Source organism: Podarcis raffonei, chromosome 14, assembly GCF_027172205.1.
Source record: "Podarcis raffonei isolate rPodRaf1 chromosome 14, rPodRaf1.pri, whole genome shotgun sequence".
Taxonomy (NCBI): Eukaryota; Metazoa; Chordata; class Lepidosauria; order Squamata; family Lacertidae; genus Podarcis; species Podarcis raffonei.
In genome coordinates this window covers 14,061,884-14,079,984 of record NC_070615.1, presented here as the reverse complement: position 1 = coordinate 14,079,984, position 18,101 = coordinate 14,061,884, and the positions used below count along the sequence as shown (strand labels likewise).

At 45.6% G+C, this 18,101-nt stretch overlaps 1 protein-coding gene across 1 annotated transcript in view; it reads left to right on the top strand.

Moving 5' to 3' along the window:
• Nucleotides 1-18,101, top strand: part of LOC128401838 (NAD(P) transhydrogenase, mitochondrial-like) — a 77,300-nt gene that overhangs the window by 19,384 nt on the left and 39,815 nt on the right. The window contains exons 4-8 of the mRNA XM_053365358.1: nucleotides 920-1,137; nucleotides 8,779-8,866; nucleotides 10,230-10,318; nucleotides 12,570-12,757; nucleotides 15,448-15,581. Coding sequence (XP_053221333.1) covers nucleotides 920-1,137; nucleotides 8,779-8,866; nucleotides 10,230-10,318; nucleotides 12,570-12,757; nucleotides 15,448-15,581 — 717 coding nt within the window. The remainder of the gene's footprint in view (nucleotides 1-919; nucleotides 1,138-8,778; nucleotides 8,867-10,229; nucleotides 10,319-12,569; nucleotides 12,758-15,447; nucleotides 15,582-18,101) is intronic.

The window sequence follows — 18,101 nt, the reverse complement described above, 5'->3', positions numbered from 1 at the left end:
GTTTCGACTTGAACAGAGATGAGCTAAGTCCAGTAGGACTGCAACTGAACATCATCATCATTGTGCAATACATTTTCATGACACTTTGCAGAAGTCAACAAAAAGACATTGTATCAGTATCAGCATCAAACTTTATTTGGGTCACAGACCAGCATAAGACCAGCATATACTCTGGTTTCTCTTCAGATCATATAAAAAGACATAGCCTTCACCCAAGAAGCTTACAATCTACATTTCAGCACAGGGGAAGACAAGGCGAGAAGTGGAAAGGGGTGAATATGATTTGATTCAGTTGTTGTGGGATAGGAACTAAAGGGTTACAGGCTTCATGGAAAAGGTGAGTTTGGGGGAGGGATTTGATTGATGAGGTGGCATTCTATAAGTCAGCCTTCACCAGCTTGGTTCCCTCCTGATGTATTGAACTATGACTCCCATCAATCCTAGTCAGCACAGCTGAGTTGGCTGAGCCTCATGAAACTTGTAGCCCAAAACATCTGGAAGACACTGAAGTGTAGGTGGGTTCCAACGAGGCAAGACACAGTGAAAACAGCAAGAACCTTTATTGAACTAACAGAATTGGACAACAGGGGCAAGGCAACTGCTTATATTACATTTCTGAAGGCCAGGGCCACTCCCAACGTGATTGGCTGTCTAAACTTCCAAGCTGCGAATCACAACTCAGAGTTTAAGGGCCAATGGCAGAGGCCCAAATCCTGAAATGCTCTGTGATTGGATATCATGTATCGAATCAGAACACAGGGGTTCCGAATCCTTAGTCCAGACTCAAGTTCAGGCAAACACAGACCACTGAATACATAACAGACACCAGAAGGTGTTCCGGAGGGTGTTTAATTTAGGTACATGGAAATACATTTTGGATTAATATTTTGGATTAAACAAAGCATTTCTTTTCTTTCAGGTCAGAGCTCCAGTCTTTAACGAAGCATTGGGAGTGCATGAGACAGCCCTACTGAAGGAGAAGGCAACACTTGTCAGCTTCATCTATCCGGCTCAGAACCCAGATTTGCTGGATAAACTTGCTCAGCGCAAGGCCACCGTCTTGGCAATGGACCAAGTTCCTCGAGTCACTATCGCTCAAGGATATGATGCCTTAAGTTCAATGGCCAACATTGCAGGGTGAGGATCCACAATATTCTCTCTACTAATGCTATATTTGTAGGACTGAATTTTCTGTTTCAGCTGTGTCATATATGGCATTGCTTCTTACACTTATTCTACTTGGACAGTTCTCAATTGCAGCCAGTTTTGCAATAGTGAAGGACCAGGGCTACCATTTCAGATTAATCAATTCCAGCCTCAGCCCCACTACAAATCTTTGCAGCCTCTCCCACTTTAGTGCCAGAAGGACAGTCAGCATGCTCAGAAGAGCCTAGGTAAAAGTAAAGGGACCCCTGACCATTAGGTCCAGTCATGGCCGACTCTGGGGTTGTGGCGCTCATCTCGCTTTATTGGCCGAGGGAGCCAGCGTACAGCTTCCGGGTCATGTGGCCAGCATGACTAAGCCGCTTCTGGCGAACCAGAGCAGCACACGGAAACGCCGTTTACCTTCCCACCAGAACGATACCTATATATCTACTTGCACTTTGTCATGATTTCGAACTGCTAGGTTGGCAGGAGCAGGGACCGAGCAACGGGAGCTCACCCCGTTGCGGGGATTCAAACTGCCAACCTTCTGTTCGGCAAGTCCTAGGCTCTGTGGTTTAACCCACAGCGCCACCCACGTCCCCAGAAGAGCCTAGATCAGCCTAAATCATAAAGGTGAGGAAACCCTGTCTCTGGGGGGAGGCTTTTGTCACAGGAAGAACCCATAGCTTGGGGCATTGAATGGCTATTAGATTGCATTTCTTCTGCCCTCACAGAGCTACAGTTGTCAAGACTGGTTTACCAGTCAATCTCTCTTCCAAGGGAGCTTTGGGAATTGCAGCTCTATGAGGAGGATAAGGGTCTCATCACAGCTTTCAGCACCCTTAACAAACAACAGCTCCCAGGAGTCTTTGGGGGAAGCCATGAATGTTTAAAGTGGTATGATACTGTTTTAAATGTATAGTACAGATGAGACTATATGAATCATAGAATCATAGAGTTGGAAGAGACCACAAGGGCCATCGAGTCCAACCCCCTGCCAAGCAGGAAACACCATCAGAGCACTCCTGACATATGGTTGTCAAGCCTCTGCTTAAATACCTCCAAAGAAGGAGACTCCACCACACTCCTTGGCAGCAAATTCCACTGTCGAACAGCTCTTACTGTCAGGAAGTTCTTCCTAATGTTTAGGTGGAATCTTCTTTCCTGCAGTTTGGATCCATTGCTCCGTGTCCGCTTCTCTGGAGCAGCAGAAAACAACCTTTCTCCCTCCTCTATGTGACATCCTTTTATATATTTGAACATGGCTATCAATCACCCCTTAACCTCCTCTTCTCCAGGCTAAACATGCCCAGCTCCCTTAGCCGTTCCTCATAAGGCATCATTTCCAGACCTTTGACCATTTTGGTTGCCCTCCTCTGGACACGTTCCAGTTTCTCAGTGTCCTTCTTGAACTGTGGTGCCCAGAACTGGACACAGTACTCCAGGTGAGGTCTGACCAGAGCAGAATACAGTGGCACTATTACTTCCCTTGATCTAGATGCTATAGTCCTATTGATGCAGCCCAGAATTGCATTGGCTTTTTTAGCTGCCGCGTCACACTGTTGTCTCATGTCAAGTTTGTGGTCAACCAAGACTCCTAGATCCTTTTCACATGTACTGCTCTCAAGCCAGGTGTCACCCATCTTGTATTTGTGCCTCTCATTTTTTTTGCCCAAGTGCAATACTTTACATTTCTCCCTGTTAAAATTCATCTTGTTTGTTTTGGCCCAGTTCTCCAATCTGTCAAGGTTGTTTTGAAGTGTGATCCTGTCCTCTGGGGTGTTAGCCACCCCTCCCAGTTTGGTGTCATCTGCAAATTTGATCAGGATGCCCTTGAGTCCATCATCCGTAAAGAAGTTGAATAAGACTGGGCCCAAGACAGATCCCTGTGGCACCCCACTAGTCACTCTTCTCCAGGATGAATAGGGACGCGGGTGGCGCTGTGGGTTAAACCACAGAGCCTAGGACTTGCCGATCAAAATGTCAGTGGTTCGAATCCCTGTGATGGGGTGAACTCCTGTTGCTCGGTCCCTGCTCCTGCCAACCTAGCAGTTCGAAATCACGTCAAAGTGCAAGTAGATAAATAGGTACCGCTCCGGCGGGAAAGTAAACGGCGTTTCTGTGTGCTGCTCTGGTTCACCAGAAGTGGCTTAGTCATGCTGGCCACATGACCCGGAAGCTGTACGCTGGCTCCCTCAGCCAATAAAGCGGGATGAGTGCCGCAACCCCAGAGTCAGTCACGACTGGACCTAGTGGTCAGGGGTCCCTTTACCTTTACAGATGAGACTACAGTTTTGCAGCAGCTACTGCTTTTTCTACCCACTGCAACTATTTCCTCATAGCTGCTGCTGGGCAAACCAAGAGCCCTGTTTGCTCCAGGAGGCTGAGGAGCATGAAGGAGCAGAGAAACAGAACTAAGAAAACCACCTTTTTCGGTATATTAAAAAGCCATGTTTGGATGGTAGGCCATTACTGACTTAGCAGGAGTCATTCTACCCCACAACTCAATGGTGGCTGTAAACCATCTGTGCCTGGCTTTGTTTCAGTTTGATACCAGAAGTGTTGATTAAACTGCACTGGGAATGGGGCTCCTTAAAGGGATAGGGTAAACCTGGGGATTACCATCATTGTTCCTTTTAACAACAAATTCAAGTGGCTGAGCACTTGAGTTAGGAAGCAAAACAGGACCACACCAAAATAAGGAAGTGGTTTCCTCATACTCAAGGGATTTCCTTGGTACACAGAAGAATATATAACAAATAACGTCTTTTTTTTAAAAAAACCAAAAACAAGGAAACCCAAAACTGCCTGACAAGAACTTGTTACAAAATATGATGGCAATTGAGTCAACATGTCTTTGTAGAGGAAGGAGGTGTCTAAAGTAACCAAAAATCAATTAATTCAGTGGTTTTATTATTATATTATAGTATTTATTATAGAATGATGATGATGATACACATAAGAGAGGAAAGGTGTTATGGGAAGAAGGTGAGTTGAAAGAAACTAGCAGTTGGGAGCGGAGAATATAGCATAAGTTGCATGTGAAAGGATAATGGGAGAAGAAACTACAGGGGATGAGTAAATACATTTTGAGAGGAAAGTTGGCATGAGAAGCAGAAAACATAAATGAAAAGGCCTTCTTCTCTTAGGAAGATCAGCAAATTTTACCCTAAATGTGGAGTGTGATTCACACTACTTCCAGAATAAATGTCTTGATGAAATATGAGCTATGTACTATGGCAAACAATTTAACAAATTCCAAAGATGAATTCGGTATCAGTAGAAAGTGAAGTCTGTAGCTGCTAGTTGATTAAGACAAACTCGGCTTCTATCGAGCACTGTTTGGTGACTGTGGGCCTTCAGTAATGATCAGCCTTCTCAAATGGACCCTGGTGATAGAAAGTTTGAGGACTTCTGTCTTAGATGGGGAGAATATACAGCAACTGTGTGTTGCAGGTCCAACCTGCCCTATTATACATGAATATAGAGAAGATGTGTAGAATCTTCTAGGAGATATTAAGTGTGTTGTGTGGGAACGCTAATGACACTTAACCTCTCTGTCTTCTGTTCTGGGAGACATTATAATTTTGGGCCTCTTCAGTGGCCATTATGACACCTCATTTGGGCAGAAGGAAAGTATGTGGGATGTTATGAGATGCCAGCACTTAGGAAGCAAGTAAGTGTTTAGGAAAACAGCTTGGAAAATTGTGTTGTCAGATTTAAACCACAGCATAAATAGTGTGTAATAGCCCTGTAGCTGGAGAGATTACACCTGACTTAACATCTCCCAGATGCACGGTTCTTAAAAGACGCAAGAGTTTTCTCTGAATACAGCAATGGCAAGTCTGGCTTGGTGTCTTGACCAAAATGAGTCCGATTGAGATGAAGTGGCTTTAATTCAGAACCATTTCAAGATGCAGCATGTGTACATAATTGGTGTAGCATTTAAACCAGTTTGTTGGGTTGAAAGGAAGAAAAAATTCCAGCAGCTTTGAAATCAGTTCCAAACGTGAATTGATTCAAAATGTGTTTATTCCTGAATGGCAATGACTGGCCCCAAAGGTTTTGGCTCATAGTACAGTCACTGTGATATGAAGGGCTTCAAACTCAAGCATACTTAGTTGGAAATATGGGACTTGCTTCTGAATGAATGTGGCTAGGACTGAGTCGCTACTACTACCCGGTCATTCAAAAACACCTTGGATGTACTGTAAAATCTGATCTGGAGGCAATTTGGATTGACTTTCAAGTTTATCAGCTGAAGTTTATCAGCCTGTTCTTCCACAGGCTCTGCTTTTGTTGTGTTAATAGCAGAGTAAAGGTTGCCACATATTTCTGGGGCTGCAGCTGTTTCTGCAATTGGTTCCAGAACAGCTTTGTTTTTGAGCGCTTCTAGAAGACAAATTAGGTGTCAGTAGCATATTCTGGACCTGTTTACCTGGATGCAATCTCCTGAGAAAACAGTGCCTTGATATATTCAATGTATTGCTTATACAATGGTTTTCTGGAAAGCAATGATGGCGCTCGACATGCCACAGGGGCGGCTCATTTGATGTTCCTTTTCTGGCATAAGATGGCAACTTTTGCCATTTGCCAAGCCCAAAGATTGCTTGAACAGGGCTGTGTGCTGTCCTCCTTTGCACAAAACACCCAAGAAGGGCAAAAAAGAGTCCAAACTAGACGTGACAGGAATTGTGTGAATGCCAATAACCTGCATGGCTTTTGTTGTGCAAATAGCTGCCCAAAGAAAAGCCTCTGTAGCCTCGGAATCTGAGAAGAGGAGAGGAGAAGGTTAACTACCGTACTTCTCTTCCTGACTGTAGAAATGGGTAATGATAAGAGTTATATACTGTGGCCAGTTTTTATTGCTGTTATTATGATATATTTATTAATACCCCCCTTTTCCCTGACGGGATTCAAGGAAATTTACAGATAAAAAGAAGAACTGCAGAGAAAAAACAGGAAAAAACAATACAATAATTAAAAACAATCAAACACTGACAGAATTAAAACAATATACATATAGAACATATATTAAAAGCATACCAATAATTACAATGAAAACAGTGTGGCACCAACCCTTTTGTTAAAAGCAGTCAGTTCCCAAACGCCTGTCGGAACAAGAAAGGAGAGAGCCAGTCTAGCTTTCTAGGGAGGGAATTCTAAAGTCTGGGAGTTGCCACTGAGAAGGCTCTCCCCAAAGTTATTATGGGCTGGAGCTAAGACTCGTTTAGCTTTTCCTAGTGGTTGCTTTCATTTTCCTGTCCAGTTGTATGTTAACCTGTTCATCAACAAACAGCCTCTTGCTCTGGTCTTACAAAATGAATAACCCGATACAGTGATAGCTCGGGTTAAATACTTAATTCGTTCTGGAGGTCTGTTCTTAACCTGAAACTGTTCTTAACCTGAAGCACCACTTTAGCTAGTGGGGCCTCCTGCTGCTGCCGCTGCGCCACTGCCGCACGATTTCTGTTCTCATCCTGAAGTTCTTAACCCGAGGTAATATTTCTGGGTTAGCGGAGTCTGTAACCTGAAGCGTATGTAACTTGAAGTGTATGTAACCTGAGGTACCACTGTATCTTAAATAAGAACTTAACACGGATGTAGTCCCCTGCAAAATAGTCTATCCGAAGAAGTGAATTGCATTTCAAGGAAAACTCCTCTTAGCATCAATGGGATGCTTGAAACGCAACTGGTAGCTTCTGAGGGGTGAAATGAGAGAGAAAGCGTTAAGTTTCCCTTCCCAAGCCCTGCAGTCCTGAGGCTGCTCAAGCATCCCTTTCGCTGCTATTGACATAACTAAAGATGGCGGCCTGCTGGACAGAGTCGATTCTGCACCTCTTCCTTAAATACAGATGTATTGACACATCAACATTTGTGTACTGGAGTCCTCTTTATCTGTTCCATCCTCCTTCAATCTTCAGTGGTAGCACCACAGTGCAGGTAAGATCATGCCAGTAGCTCCTTTGACCTGCAAAATGGCTATGGTGTTGTATGGTGTTAAGTTGTGGGTGAACATATCAGACGACACAGCGATTCTTCAAACAGCTCTTGTTTATTCACAGGCCAGAACAGAACTGAACTGAACTGAAGGGTTCAGTCAGCCTGCTTATATAGAGCTCCAGTACAACGTAACTGTAACAATTTTCTAAAACTATCCAATCACTGAACGTCACTTTCGATCCCTTATTTGCATAACTATCTACAGTATCCCCCTGCTGGCCCAGGGTGAGAACTTCAGTACATAACATATGGCATAAAACATGCAGGCCTCCCTGCTAGCACCTCAGTTTCAGTAGCCCAACGATTTGGGGTCAATGGAGCTAGCACACAACCATGGGAGATCAAGTACGCACAATGATTTCGAGGGGTCCCTGTGTTGCTCTGACAGCTGTCTGTGAGTCGACCTCCTGTTGGATCATCTTGTAGGCAGAGTGAATGCAGGCATGGATGCAATTATTCCTCTTTACATATACAACAGAGGGATTCCCTTGTTAATCAGCGATAATGTAAACCCTGCATGAAGTGAAAAATAAGGCAAACATTGCTGCGACTTTCCAAGGAACGTTTATGTTGGAAGCATTAAGTTGGGTAGCATCCACGGATGTGGATTTCCTTAACATGCTTTCAAAATGAACCCCCCCCCCCTGCAAAAACAAAACAAAACCCCGTTGCTTTAAAAAGAAAGAAATAATCTAAACCTCTTGTTTTCTTCTTCAGAGAACTAGAGTGAACCCAGAATAGCTCCAATTCTTTGGAAGTTATGCACCCCTAACGAACCTTAGACATGCCCAGTGCTTTTTTTCTGGGGGGGACGCAGGGGTACGCATACCCCTAAACATTTCATGAATCTTTGTACTTTTGTCCATTTACTGTACAGTGGTACCTCGAGTTAAGAACTTAATTCGTTCTGGAGGTCCGTTCTTAACCTGAAACTGTTCTTAACCTGAGGTACCACTTTAGCTAATGGGGTCTCCCGCTGCTGCCGCGCCACCACTGCACAATTTCTGTTCTCATCCTGAAGCAAAGTTCTTAACCTGAGGTACTATTTCTGGGTTAGCGGTGTCTGTAACTTGAAGTGTCTGTAACCTGAAGCGTCTGTAACCCGAGGTACAGACCTGAGGTATAAATTACCGTATAGCGTATATTCAACACAAAAAACATTGGCAATTTGTTGTTGACAATGGACAGCTAGACATATAAAGGGCCTCATTACCTTCAGTAGCTTAGGGCCTCATCAAACCTAAATCCGGCCCTGATATGGGGTGATAATAAAACATTTCACTCTCCACCAGGTGCCTCTCCCAAAGTATTCATGGTTCCCTCCACAGCAATATTCCTTTGTTGGGCACTTGAAAGCATGTAACCAGCACTGATATAATTTGTTATGACAGTCAAATGTATTTTTTCACTTAGACAATTTATATCTTGGAGATGCTCTCGAGCAGTTGTTTGTTTTCTTGGGTGGCTTTTATTAATTCTCCTTTTGGTTGCTTTCTGTATATTTGTTAAGTCTGTTGCAATTTATTCACAAAGCCTACTGAAGAGCCAAGAAATATTTTCACCATTTTCTTTCTTCTTTCTCTCTCTCTCTCTCTCTCTCTCTCTCTCTCTTGCTTTCTTTCTCTCTAGGTACAAGGCTGTAGTCCTGGCAGCCAATCATTTTGGAAGATTTTTTACCGGTCAAATTACTGCAGCTGGAAAAGTTCCCCCGGCAAAGGTGCGAACAGTACAGTGGTACCTCTGGTTGCGAACGGGATCCGTTCCGGAGCCCCATTCGCAACCTGAGCAGAACGCAACCCGCATTTGCGATTCGCCGCTTCTGCGCATGTGTGTGATGTCATTTTGCGCGCCTGCGCCTGCGCGAGCGGCAAAACCCGGAAGTAACCCTTTCCGGTACTTCCGGGTCACCGCAGGACACAACCTGAAAACGCTCAACCTCAATTCAATTCAGTTTGCATTTTAAAGGCAAATCTATGAAACTCACACTGCCCCAAACAATTTGAGAAAGGAACCATGGCCACCCTTTGAAACCCACACTCATGTGAATTTTGTGAACATTGCCAACCAGGCAATGTTGACAATAATGCCTATATTAGGGGAAAGTGTGCATCAAAATGAACGTGTTGGTGAAATAACATACAAAAATGCATTAAATTGTGGGGGGAGTTGCTTGCAAAAATAGGTACATTCGTCAAAACTATGTACAAAGAATGTCTTTATTAGGAGGCATTTTCTTGATGATATATATATTATCACAATACCAAATTACAATACAATTTAAAAAGCCAATTATTCCAATACCAAATTAAACAATTTTAGGTGACTTCCTGTGTGCTGGATTTCAGGGTGCAAAGTTCTTATTCCTTTCTCCTTCCATAATCTTGATTAATCCAATTACAACAGTTCTGATCTTGCTCCTTTGTTTAACAGCCACTGATTTCTTGACTTTTGTTCATGATTGCATATCTAATACATTTTATTTCTGCAAGAGGAGTTTGTATCCTACAAATTTCCTGTGTGAGATGTTCTCCTGATGAATTTCCATGAGGATTTGAAAATAAAAAATTACAAATCGCTGCAGAAATGTGGATAACTCAATTTAATGAGAAATTGAGAGGACCGTGATTGACAGATCCCTCCATTCCTATCTGCTTCCTTGCTAGTCCAATGAGCAAGCTGGCAAGCATCTATGGTTGCACCACCACTGTTGCAAAAGGCAAGTGATCAAGCAGGTTGCAGTGGTGAAGAGGAGAAGCAGCTGCAGGGGGTCCCTTGTCAATGGGCCCCCTTGTGGAGTGTGGACCCTTGACCCTAACCCAGCCATGCTGAACTCTGATGCCAACCCTGGATTAGTTATCACGCCATGGTTTTCTGTCTTGTAAAAGTTTGCAGTGAGGCTTGAGACTAATAAGCAGACAGTATGTTTGCTCATGGTCTCATTTCCAAATCTTCCAAAGAGGAAGATTTGGGCCATCACTTTCTTCCTTTATTCTAAACCATTTTATCCTGCTTAAGTGATGTGTGCTTTGTTCCAATAGTGCATCTTTGTTGGTATTTATTGCTGTCGTTTTCCTTTCTAGATATTAATCATTGGTGGTGGTGTAGCTGGCTTAGCTGCAGCCGGAGCAGCTAAATCCATGGGAGCCATTGTTAGGGGATTTGATACCAGGTATAGTAATAGTAATAATAATAATAATTGCTATTTATACGCTGCCCATCTGGCTGGGTTTCCCCAGCCACTCTGGACAGCTCCCAACAGAATATTAAAAACACAATAAAACATCAGACATTGAAAACTTCCCTAAAAAGGGCTGCCTTCAGATGTCTTCTAAAAGTCAGATAGTTGCTTATTGCCTTAGCATCTGGTGGGAGGGTGTTCCACAGGGCGGGTGCCACTGCCGAGAAGGCCCTCTGCCTGGTTCCCTTTAACTTGGCTTCTTGCAGCGAGGGAATCACCAGAAGGCCCTCGGCACTGGACCTCAGTGTCCGGGCTGAACAATGGGGGTGGAGACACTCCTTTAGGTCTACTGGGCCGAGGCTGTTTAGGGGTTTAAAGGTCAGCGCCAACACTTTGAATTGTGCTCAGAAACGTACTGGGAGCCAATGTAGGTCTTTCAGGACCGGTGTTATAGTAACTCAAATCCTCAGACCGTAAGCTGTTGTGATTCTTACAGAAACGCAGGGTCTTTAAAGATTGCTTACGGTGTGCACATATTCCTTTCCTGCTTGCAGCCTATGGTCTTGCCAGTGTACCTACATCTCTTTGCAAATAAACCAGTAACTGAGCTTGATTTAATAAAAAGCAAAGATGAAACTCTGAAATCCACGTTTGGGTTGCAAAAATGTGGCAAGCTTTTGAGATCTTCCAGAACTCTTCATCTGGCAAGATGTTACACAAAGCAGGGTGTGAGCAGAACCATCTTTCCCAGTGGGTTTACTGGTGCGTTGGTTCAGGGCGCCAGCCTCTCAGGGGTGCCCCAGTGAGTGGGGGAGCTGCACAGCTTTGCCGGCGGCCTCCCCTTTCTGTGATGGCCTGGGATTCAGACTCGGATGCTGAACCTGAGGGATCCCAGCCTGCACAGGATCCCCCGCCTCCAGAACCAGCTGAGCCAGGGCTGGGGCATGAGCCTGAAGGGTCCTCACCTGTGCTGGATCCTCAGGTGCAGGCACCAGCTGAGTCTGCTCTGGCTCCTGAGGTGATGGAGGACCCATTGCCTGCAGGTGCTCCACTCTCAGCCCCATCAGAGGAAGCTGAGGTTGCCTCTGGGTCTGGTAACCCTCCAGCCTCTCCTGAGCTGCAGAGGCTCAGGGCAGAGAGGCGGAGGGAACTAAGTTCCCGCAGGAGGAGTGCTCGCCTCCAGGCCAGGGGAGGCGAGTCACCAGAGGATCGGGGCCGCCCTATGCCTCGGGGCAGATAAAAGCCGGCCAGCCCCAGTCCCAAGTTGCGGGAGCAACATTGTTGGTTGCTAGTTCCTGCCTGAACCCTGTCCTGCTTTTCTGCCTGAGTGCCTGACCCGCCCTGGCTCCCTGCTTGCATGCCTGTTCCTGACTTCGCTCGACTCCCTGCCCTGCACTCAGCTTCAGCTACTACAGATTGCCTCCACGTTGCACCTTTGACCACGGAGCTGACTTGGACCTCGCCTCTCGGGTAACCCACGGGACCAGCACACCTTTCCCTCCTGCACGCCCACCAGCTGTGCCCCATCAACCATATGGCTGGGGGGCATGCAGCTTCCTTCCCAAGCCTCCGTGGGAAGAGAGCGATCCCCGCAGAGGCTTGGACAACTTTGGGGATTGGGGAGTGGGGTGCCGGAGGGATCTTTGCACCACGGCGCCGGATATGCTTAAGACGGCCCTGGGTGTGAGTTCTAGAGAACTTGTCAGCTTACCACATTTGGTTGATATTGCCCAAATATGGTCTTTGGAGTTCTTCCTTGATGGACACTCTGCATTGGCATGGACAGCTACCTGTTTTTAGTGCATATTAGGTTAACTACCTGTGGCTTTGGGACGTGGGTGGCGCTGTGGGTTAAACCACAGAGCCTAGGACTTGCTGATCAGAAGGTTGGCGGTTCAAATCCCCGTTGTTGAGCTCCCGTTGTTCGGTCCCTGCTCCTGCCAACCTAGCAGTTAGAAAGCATGTCAAAGTGCAAGTAGATAAATAGGTACCACTCCAGTGGGAAGGTAAACGGCGTTTCTGTGCACTGCTCTGGTTCGCCAGAAGCAGCTTAGTCATGCTGGCCACATGACCCGGAAGCTGTACGCTGGCTGCCTTGGCCAATAAAGTGAGATGAGCGCCGCAACCCCAGAGTCAGCCACGACTGGACCTAATGGTCAGGGGTCCCTTTACCTTTTTACCTGTGGCTTGGAAAAGATCTGACTCGGCAGCGCCTGTGAAATTCTCCCCACTTTGCTTGCAGGCCTCCAGCTCTGGAGCAGTTCAAATCTCTTGGCGCGGAAACATTAGAAGTTAGCATTGCTGAAGCGGGAGAAGGCGTCGGAGGGTATGCGAAAGAGATGTCCAAGGAATTTATCGAGGCGGAATTGGCCTTATTTGCCAAACAATGCAAAGAGGTGGACATTGTTATTAGCACTGCCCTTATTCCAGGTACTGTACAACTTTATAACGATTCCAGATGCCCTTGGCAGAGTGTGCTCCTAATTAGGAGCCTGCAGATCCGGTCACCAAGGAGGCAGCCAAGAGGAGGGGCTGTAGCTCCATGCTAGAACATCCCAGTTTGCATGCTGAAGGTCCCTGGTCCAAACCTTTGCATCTCCATGGGGGACTGAGAAGGACTCCCTGCTCATAGCTGTCAGCTGTCCCTTATTTGGAGGGACAGTCCCTTATCCCAGCGCCATGTCCCGCTGCTGTCCCTTATTAATGGATGTCCCTTAAATTTCACGAGTTTCAAAGGAAACAGCTCCTCTCCCTCCCTCCCTGCCGGCCAGGGAGGAGGGAGGCTCCAACTGTGTTGCTTGGCTGCCCAGTCCACCCCCCTCCGGCCTCCTCTAATCAGCCTCGGCCCCTGGGAGCCCCTCCCTGCCGGGACTGGTGGGAACCTCGGGCCCTTCCGCCGCCATCCTCCTCCTGAGCATCTCTGCCTGGGGCCTCCCCTCTGCCCTATGCCGCCACTCTCACTAGGACGTACTGCGGCTGTGCCGCTGAAGGACCCAGATGAGATGGGCAGCCTGGTATGGCCTATGAATTGCTAAGGAGCCTTGAGAGGAGAGCGAGGGCAACCATGGAGAAAGCAGTTCAGAGAGAGGAGGAAGAGGAGGAGGCGGAGGTGCGGGCAGGTGTTCCAAGGGCTACAAGGGAAGGACCGCAAGAGCTTCTCCCATAGATTTGTAGTGCTAGACTAGCATAGATGGTCTGATCTGTGGGTTTACTTCGGCCACTATTCCCCCCCCCTTCCTCCCGCCCCACCTGATGGAACTGAGAGCTGCAGATGGAGCACGAGAGAAAAGATACAGAAGTGCAGCAGCATCTTCGTAGCTTGGACTTCCTTTTGCGCGAAAAGTGGTTGCTGCTTATAGTTATTTAATTGCAGTGTTTCATCAGCTGGTGTCTTGAGCAGCAACCTCTGGAAAAACTGGTGCTGCTCTCCCAAATTACCTGGTCCCTTTTAACTGGTTGTCTAAAATCCCTTATTTTGGCTGCTGGTCCCTTATTTTCAAGGCTGCTGGTCCCTTATTTTCAAATTGACAGCTATGTCCCTGTTTGAAACCCTGAAGGGTCACTGTCAATCAGTGCAGACAATATTGAGCTAGGTGGACCAGTGGTCTGACTCAAGATAAGACAGCTTCCTATGCCAGACCTTCCTCCTCTGAATTCTTTGTGAATTGCATCATGCCTAGTAGGTGGGCATGTGATACAAGATAGCTTCCACTCCATCAGATTGTGCGTGAAGAACCTGGGTGTTTGGGTATTACAGTGGTACCTTGGTTCTCAAACTTAATCCGTTCCGGAAGCCCGTTCCAAAACCAAACCGTTCCAAAACCAAGGTGCGCTTTCCCATAGAAAGTAATGCAAAATGGATTAATCCGTTCCAGACTTTTAAAAACAACCCTAAAACAGCAATTTAACATGAATTTTTACTATCTAACGAGACCATTGATCCATAAAATGAAAGCAATAAACAATGTATTGCAGTCACGCAATCACTCAATCAGTAGCTGAACTTGGTTCCGCACAGTCACGAAAGAAAGAGCTGCGAAAACAAAAACACAAAATAAATAGCAAAAACAGACAGATCTCAGCATAACACTCAAAACGGAAGTGTGGCACCTCAAATCAGGAGCGTAACACTCAAAATGGAGCACGTTCGGCTTCCGAAAAAGGTTTGCAAACCAGAACACTTATTTCCAGGTTTGCAGTGTTTGGGTTCCAGGTTGTTTGAGTACCAAGGCATTTGAGAACCAAGGTACCACTGTACATAGTACCCAGGTAATTTATCCCAGGTAATTGACAACAGGGACAAGAGGCACTGAGGAAAGAGGAAGCAGAAAAAGGCATTTCAAAGCCTTAGGTAAAACGATAGAAGAGGTCCCAAATTCCTGCACCTAATATTTCAGTATTAGGCCTTACAATAAAAATGATGCATGTTTTTTTATTATCATTATTCATTTGTTTCAGCCTGCCCTCAACCAAAATATCTCAGAGGAGGGTACATTGATGGTGATGATGATTATTTAATTTCTATACCGCTTAATTTATTAAAAATATATTTCAGTGGTGTACAGAAAAACGAAACAACAACAGACAACTTAAACAAAAAATTTACAAAAATACATAGTTACATGCGTATAAAAAGGTTACATTTATACAAAGTTACTAATATATAGAGATCAATACCAATTCGTTTTCCTTCTGACACACCCTCCCTCTCAGCCTCTAGGTTTTCACCTAGGGTCCATAAAAACATAGCAGCATAAAGTGCATTAGCAAACTTCTGAGGAAAATATGGGACCAGGAAAAGCTCAGGCTGCAAGAACTACAGATGAATCCTCTTTTCATGCATGTGTGAGACTATTAAGGGTAAAGACAGGAGGGTTATGTGAGTTGTGACCTGGAAACCAAGTGCAAATGTACAGAGCCCTCCCTTGATCTTCACACTAACTCCACTCCCATAAAATGCAGGAACAGGCAGAAATGGTATCAAACCAAATCATTCCATTATTGCTTTATTGTCTGTGGTTTTGTTGGTACCTGCTCAGGCTTTTTAAAAAATGCTATGCGCTGTATTAAAACTGATGAGAATCCCCATAATTCATTTCTTTTCTTGCAAATTGCAACAGGGAAAAAAGCTCCTACCCTGATTACTAAGAATATGGTGGAGTCCATGAAGGATGGCTCCGTGATTGTCGATCTTGCAGCTGAGGCTGGTGGCAATGTGGAAACCACCCAACCCGGAGAGCTTCACATTCACAAGGTTTGTAGAAGGCCTCTTTGGGGCACTTTGTCCCCCTCTAGATTAATGAGATGCCTTGCTTTGTTACATGTGGATCCTGCCCTTCTTCCAAGGTTTCCACAGCATTGTACCTTGGGTTCTCAGGTGGCCCCACATCCAGATACAGGCTAAGACCAGATCTTCTTGACCATATCAGATACTTTCAAGGTTCCTCCTCCTTCAAGAACATAGCTAGGGGAAACTAGAATTGTGCTACTGATCTTCCAAGGAAATAAGTTGGCCCTGGGCAAAATTTTCCCCTCCTTCCCATTGAAACTATTTTGGTCGTATTGATCCATCTAGCACAGTACAGTTTCCGTCAACTGCCAGCTGCTCTCCAAGATCAGAAGTCAGCTGAGATCCTTTTAACTGGAGATGACGGAGATTCATCCTGGCACCTTTGACGTGCAAATCAGGCGATGTACCACTGAACTACAGGCCCTTGCCCATTGCTTAAGTCATGCTTGCATTTTATGATGGGGTGAGGAACCTGGAGCCCTCCCAATGTTGTTGGACTCAACTTCCATTATCCTTGAACCTCTTCTTCTCTGGTAATCATTTGTAGCCAAGTAAGATTGTCTTCCATGAACACGGACTTAACAGTGAGTCCATAAGTGACTATGGAGGCCAATTCTGGATCCACACGTCCTTCCACAGTGGGGACATAGGTTTCCAGGTGGGAGTTGATCATGGTGAGGGTTTGCCAAGCGTGCCTTCCTCTTAGCACATTTCTCCCTTTTGTCCTGAATCTTCAAAGCCCGTCTTCAAAGCCCATGACACCTTTGGAAAAGGCTATTCTCCACTTGGAGCGTTTGCAGGCCAGTGTTTCCAAGTTGTCAGTGTTTATACTACATTTTAAAAGATTTGCCTTGAGAGAGTCTTTGACCCTCTTTTGCTGACCACCAGCATCACACTTTCCATTTTGAAGTTCGGAATAGAGTAGTTGCTTTGGAAGACGATAGTCATGACCATGCTGTCTGGGGCTTATGGGGCTCCACCCCTATGGCATATGACTTTCTTCTTTCATTTTCCATTCCATCACATTTTGAATATTATAAGGGCATCTTCTCTCTTTTTGTTCTGAAAAAAAATGCTTCCTATACCATTGTCTATTAGAGTAAGGCTGAATGGCTTTTCTTATACTGTAGAGTCTCCAAAAACTGGGTGGAGAAGTGGTGGAGTGGGTTTTCGTTTTTGCAAGTGTGTGTGTGCGCACTGACGGAGGAAGAGGAGTGTGGGGGAAGCGCACTGCCCCCAGCAGCGCAATCCCGGTGGGGTTCCATCACAGCTGCTCCCCCCATGCTGGGCACCCCGCCCCCACAGGTGGCATGCCACACCCCTAGGATGTGCGCCCTGCCCCCAGGACACACGCCCTGCCCCTTTGGGTTGCGCGCCCCGCCCCGAGGATGCACGCCCCGCCCCTTTGGGTGGCGCCCCTGGGACGCGCGCCAGCCCCGCCCCCGCCTGCTCTCCGCCCCCTGGTGCCGGAGCATGAAGCTCCGCCACTGTGTGTTTGTGTGTAAATAAAATAAATATATTCTCTCCGTCCTCCATCCTAGGAAAGGCAGTGGTTTTCTAGTGATTTCTTACTTACCTCTTCCCAGAGCTTTTACCAGTGTTGTGTAGAGCCACTAGCAGTCGCTTCATTGTAGGGGAGGAACATAGAGTCCATTGTTGGTTCCAAAGCCCTGTAATATTTGCCATGGTGAAGAATGGAATGAGTGACTTAAGTGCAGTAAAAGGCTTCAGTGGTGTGTCTAGAGATGAGGGTGGGGGAATTTGATTCAGTTTAAAAGTGAACTTACCTAATTTGCCACTTTCAAAACAGTGTGCAAACTAAAACACAACCAACCTTTGAAATTCACATTTTTCTTATTTTTTCAGTGTGGTTCTCCAGTCAAACAGTGTATACAAAAAAATGCACGTGCTTGGATAAGTTGTGCATAAAAATGCATGAAAATAACATGCAGAATATATTATAGAGTAAGGAAAATTCCCCTTCAGAAATGTGTATATTAGACAAAATTGCATAAAAAGAAATGTGCACTAAAATGCTGATGGATTTTAATGAGGACTCCCTTTTTTAAAAGTGGTGTTGTATCCAACTAAGTCCCACTCAGAGCAGACCCACTGAAGAAGTAGGGCCAAGTCAGTCATGTCCATTAATTTAAATAGGTCTACTCTGAGTAGGACTAGCATTGGAAACAACCTATCCATGAGAGTGCATTCCTCTTGTGATAGGAATTTAGAGGTCTTAGATATATGGTAATGTTCATAAGCGTACCAACCAAGCACGTACATAGATCAGCACAGGAAGACCGACCTGGAACCATTATGATTCCTAAAATGAGCAAATGTTTTCTCTGCAAGGTCAAAGTGTCATTGTCTCTTTCCTCACAAATCCTACCTTAAGGGCACATTTAAGATATGAATAGGGTGTGAGCCTGTGACCTGGCCCAGGAACTAAGTATTTATCATTACAAAAGACTGGCCTGGCTCCCC